This window comes from Pistacia vera, unplaced genomic scaffold (genome assembly GCF_008641045.1).
Source record: "Pistacia vera cultivar Batoury unplaced genomic scaffold, PisVer_v2 Contig487, whole genome shotgun sequence".
In the NCBI taxonomy this organism is placed as follows: domain Eukaryota; kingdom Viridiplantae; phylum Streptophyta; class Magnoliopsida; order Sapindales; family Anacardiaceae; genus Pistacia; species Pistacia vera.
In genome coordinates, this window is record NW_022196320.1 from 101,069 (window position 1) to 106,764 (window position 5,696).

Sequence of the window (5,696 nt, forward strand, 5' to 3'; positions counted from 1 at the left end):
TCCAGACCAAGGTAGGTAGTATTCTTCCTGTTTTACTTTATTCTAATTCACCCAAGATTTCGTATCTTAGGCAAATTAAGACTCTTATTACTAGTAAGTCAAGTGAATCAGGATCTTCCCTATTCACAAGACCTCTTCCCTTAAGGATTTAGAGTCTTCTCAGGATACAAAGATCCTACAACTACTATATAAACAGAGGTCACTCCTCTGTTTAGGGATTCAGCCTCAATATCACCTACCAACACCCGAGCTCTTACTCTTGAGAGCTATCCTACTACGCTATGGTTCTAGTCTCCGACTTGACCTCTGGTAACCCTTTCCTCCTTTACCCTCACTAAATTACCTCATTCAGCCTTACTGACTTGAGTGTCGGAGTGCCTACGGTAGACACCACACCGGTGTCCAAGTAAGCTTCACGCTTGTTTGCTCTTTGTTCAAGTATAACGAATTGTCAGTGGCCTCAACCTCATGAGATCAAACACTACTTCCGTAACCGTAGATTTTAACATCTACACTAGTCTCTGCCGTTACAGTGTATATATATATATATATATATATATATATATATAGATATATATATATAATATAGTACATTTTTGGAATGATGACATCTTCCCTTTATCTCTACCTCTACTCCAACTACTTTCTACATTTCTATCTTGTTTTTGAGGAATTTTAGAACTTCTTTTAGTTACTTCATTGTATCAAGTCCTTTAAATTTTAAGATCTATTTTCAATATATACCCAGCAATTTTATTTTAAACTATAATATGTGAATTATTTAGATAAAGTTTAGATATTTGAAGGTTTCATATATATTAAAACTTAATTTGGTAAGATATATTATCTTTTACTGATTTATAATTTATTTATCTATTGTGACTTGTGAGATCGTTTATATGAAACTATCTAAAATATTATAGTATTAAAATTTCAGAGAGATTTGATAATTTTAGGGCTGTTTTTAATATTGTCTAAGGTTTTTTTTATAAGAATCTTAGAAGGTATATAGGTAAATGTTCCTATCTTTTACTATTCTTTTAAATCTCTTCAAATAACTCTAATTATTTTAGCCAATCACCTTCATTATGTTAACATTAAATGTGAATTTCCGAAATTTACACGCGTCTATCATACAAGAGTCGATTAAGCGTGCATTTTTTTTTTTTTTTTTTTCTTTTTTTTGCCAATTGGGTTAGCAAATTTAAAGACAACATTTTGTTGAGTAAGATGAGAAAATTTAAATGGTTAGTTTTCATAAACATATGTATTAGTGATGATACATCATGTAAAGTTTTCTTTCACATATATATATCTCATTCTTATGAATAATAATCCATTAATTTAAAGTTGTATTACAAATCACCTTATCATATCAGTGTTATAATAGAGACAGCATGCAATACAACGAGATATCACATCAACTATAAATATTTATTATCAAGTCAATGTGTATATCAGTATATATAATAATAAAACTGAAATGATAAAAAATTAAATTTGCAGATCAAACAGCACCAGCCCTTTTTCATATAGCATTGACATAATAAAGTTCCAAAGATGGGTACTCCTATTCCTAACAACTTTCTGCAACTAATTGCACATAAAATAAATCATTCAAATTTTATGACACACGTAGCTCTCTTTGGATAATCCTTCATAAACCAGTTTAATTATTATAAACACTAACCAAGATCGGTCTTGATGACAAAACTTTGGATATAAAGGTGCAACCTCCCATTAACGTTAAAGCTTATAGATTTTCAGGTAAGAAGATCAAGTCAAGATAGAGAAAATCCGGTGAATTGATTCCGGAAAAAATAAATTTATGATGCCATAATCCCAAGATATCAAGTAATGGAGACTACATTTGCATGAACAATCTCATTAATAGTACAAAAAGCCGTGTCTTCATATCAATAAGGTAAAATCTTGTTCACCGCAATAAAACCACTCTTTATCTATAAAACCCTAACCTGGTTCTGATAGTCCTAGCGATGATATCATATGGCAAGGCCTTGTGGGGGAGCCGCCGCTGGAGTTCTGGGCTTTGGTTTTTCCACAACAATAGCCTGGGTGGTGAGGACCATTCCTGCCACTGATGCTGCATTCTGTAATGCACATCTTGTCACCTTTGCCGGGTCAATAACTCCAGCTTCAAGCAGGTTCTCATACTTGTCTGTCATGGCGTTGTAACCAATCTCCCATTCACTGCTTTTCAACTTCTCCACTACAACCTCACCCTCAACTCCAGCATTCTGTGCTATCAGTGATGCAGGTGACACCAGTGCCTACATGCAAACACATTGCATCAGCCAAACTAAAAGCCAAAATTTCAGAATGCTTTCTAATCAATAAGTGAACAGGTTCAATCGCTCGATAAAGAATAACAGAAGTTATGACTCACCCAAAAAATTCAATTTCATCATCTGTTATATATCAAAATAGGAAGAGTGTTTACCTTCTGCACAATGTCAGCACCTAACCGCTCCTCAGCATCCTCAAGCTTATCCTTAATTGTAAGAACATGAGAAGAGAGGTGAACCAGTGCAGCACCACCACCAGGCACAATCCCTTCCTCTATGGCAGCAAAAGTTGCATTCTTAGCATCTTCAATACGGAGCTTACGGTCCTCAAGCTCAGTTTCTGTTGCAGCTCCCACTTTAATAACAGCAACTCCACCAGACAATTTGGCAATTCTCTCAGCTAGTTTCTCTGAGTCATATACAGAATCTGTCTCAGCCAACTCTTTCTTCAGCTGAGAAATTCTTGCTTGTAACTCATCCTTTGATGCAGCATCAGCAATAATGGTGGTTGAGTCCTTGGTAATGGTAATCTTTCTAGCTATACCTAGCTGCTCAACTGAGGTGTTCTCGATGAGCAAGCCCAAATCAGTAGCTTGAAACTCAGCTCCTATATATAGAGAGAAATAGAGAATTAGTTGATCATGTAAGATTCCTGGTATTACATAACATGAAACAGAATAGACTTATTATAGGAAAAATCCCGTCAGCCCAATACATGAACTGTAGCTCTAGCAAGCATCGCTCCACAACTTGTCACATAACATCACAAAGGAATCCACAAAATAAGTTCCATTTTCAAACGTCAATGACTAAGTTACTGGTAATCCAGTTCTGCATGCGTTTATAATCACAAAATTGCGATCAAACCAGAACTACTAAATTACACATGTGAGCTCTGACCTCATGTAGGAAATCATCAGGAGAGAGACAGCGCTTCAAGGGGGGAAAAAAAAGAATTAACTTTGACTTGTGTAAATCTGCTTACCAGTCAAAATGGCAATATCTTGAAGAAGAGCTTTTCTTCGCTCACCGAAACCAGGAGCTTTAATAGCAGCAACATTAAGGATACCTCGTAGCTTGTTCACAACAAGTGTGGCCAGAGCCTCACCAGTGACGTCCTCAGCAATTATGAGCAAAGGAGCTCTTAATTGTGTGGTCTTCTCTAACAAGGGAATAATATCCTTTATAGCAGAAATTTTTTGATCTGTGATCAACACTCTCGCATTCTCAAATTCAACAATTAACTTCTCTGGGTTGGTGACAAACTGAGGGGAAATGTAACCTCTGTCAATCTGCGTATCGAGAGGAATTGGAAGAACAAGTGAGGAGCACATATATTTAAATCAAGACCAGAACAAATTAACACCACCCCCATCTGGGGAAAGAGAGAGAGAGAGAGAGAGATTGAGATGCAGACCTCCATTCCTTCCTCAACTTCCACAGTAGTCTCAAATGAGGATGATGATTCGATAGACAAGACACCATCAGGCCCAACCTTGTCAATTGCATCAGCAATCATTGTCCCAATAAGCTCATCATTCCCAGCAGAAATGGTAGCAACGGCTATAAAGAAGAATAACAAGTAAATGCTGTCAATAGTGAAACAAAAGGAATGCTCAAGAGATACAATCGTCAAATGACAATAGAACCAAGAGACAAGTCAGCAAAATACCTTTAATATCTTCACGACCTTTTACAGGCCTAGCCTTCCTCTCAAGCTCTTGCACCAACCCTTGTACGGTTTTATCAATCCCTTTCTTCACTGACACTGGATTTGCACCAGAGGTGACACTCAAAAGTCCCAGTTTAATAATTTCTCGTGCAAGTACTGAGGCAGTTGTTGTCCCATCACCAGCAGTGTCATTTGTTTTACTCGCAACCTTAAAAACAAAGAGAAACATGTGGTCTCTCACGGAGTAAGCAACATTTAACTAAAGTATCAATATGGGAAAATACTTAAAAGATTTGAAACAAACCTCCCTAATAAGAGCGGCTCCGGCATTTTCCATGGGATCGGCTAACTCAATTGCTCGGGCTATTGTTACGCCATCATTAACTACCTTAGGACTCCCAAACTCATCCAGAACAACGTTCCTCCCTTCAAAATACAAAACATATGCCGAAATTAGCACATTTGCAGTTCCTTCAATCCACATTGCAATTCACCAAGATAATAAACAAACAAGACCATTCTCATGAAATTGAGGGACAATAAAGATTGACACAGAACATTAAAGAAAAATACATTCTTCGTTTGGAAGACAGTTATTTTGCAAATGAATATCACAGGGAAATTGCTAAACCATTCAAACAGTTATCCTTCCGCAATTTCGGTTATTTCCTGTTAAGCCATTCAAATTGCATAACATTAAGCTTTAACAAATAACCAGGCACCATCACTAATTACAAAATTAAAAAAACTCCATGAGATTAATCTGCTAAGGTTCCAAGGTTCCACTGAAACTGTAATTTGAAAGGAATTTAATACCTCTGGGACCGAGAGTCAAACCAACAGCATCTGAAAGCTTATCAATGCCGGCCTGCATTGCAGCTCTGGAATTCTGGTCAAAGGCAATCTCTTTTGCAGCTGCTCGAACAGAAAACCTTCTATAATTTACTCTCTGGTTATTACTCTGTTGTCTTCTCCCCAAACTTCCCTGCAATAAATAACATTTCTGTAAATAAATTTGAAATGAAAATCAAATAATGAAATTTGTTCAGACAAATACCTGTTTGGGAGAGCAGAAAATAGAAGCTGAAGATAGAGCATTAGCAGAAGCCATTTTCTTTGCGTGTGGATAAGGAGGCAACTACGAGAAAGCTGGTAGGACTCTGGGTTAGGGTTTAGTTTGCTTTATTTTTATTAGAAGAGTCCGGAGGTTCCAGAAGATTCTTTCAATTCGTGGAACCCTTCCCGCACCCGGCCCAACCAAATTTTGTTTTAAGATATTTGTTTTTGGTTTTCTAGGTAAAAGTTTGGTTGAAATTAGATGAGTGTTTATATTTTTTAATGTTAACAGAAATTAGGAGAATTGATTGTTAGCCCCATATGATCGAGACCATCCGCACTATTAAATACATACTTTTATATTTAAAATAATTTTTTTAAACTTTATTTAATATTGAAAATAACTCTTTAATCTTTTATTAATATTTTTTTATCTCCTTTTTCCAATTTCAAACTTAAAACTTATTATTTTTTTACGTTTATTCAATTGTATAATTATTTTTTTTTATAATTTTAGTAATATATTTTTATTAAACAAATAAATCTTTGAAAAAATAAAACAAAAGATTTCCATGATTATGAATTTTAGAGTTAGAAATCTATATATTAAAGTTAAATATTTAAATATATATATATAATTAGCATTTAGACTAAAGTTATAA

The 5,696-nt window shown here is 35.3% G+C and overlaps 1 protein-coding gene across 1 annotated transcript; it reads right to left on the reverse strand.

The window, feature by feature from the left end:
* Window positions 1–1,656: 1,656 nt before the first annotated feature.
* Window positions 1,657–5,219, reverse strand: LOC116104860 (ruBisCO large subunit-binding protein subunit alpha). The gene is made up of 8 exons (XM_031391289.1): window positions 5,036–5,219; window positions 4,795–4,963; window positions 4,283–4,404; window positions 3,979–4,186; window positions 3,724–3,869; window positions 3,292–3,598; window positions 2,462–2,913; window positions 1,657–2,291 (listed from the first exon to the last, which is right to left on the reverse strand). Exons 1-8 carry the CDS (start codon window positions 5,087–5,089, stop codon window positions 2,004–2,006), a joined length of 1,746 nt encoding a protein of 581 aa, XP_031247149.1. The 5' UTR covers window positions 5,090–5,219; the 3' UTR covers window positions 1,657–2,003.
* Window positions 5,220–5,696: the final 477 nt, after the last annotated feature.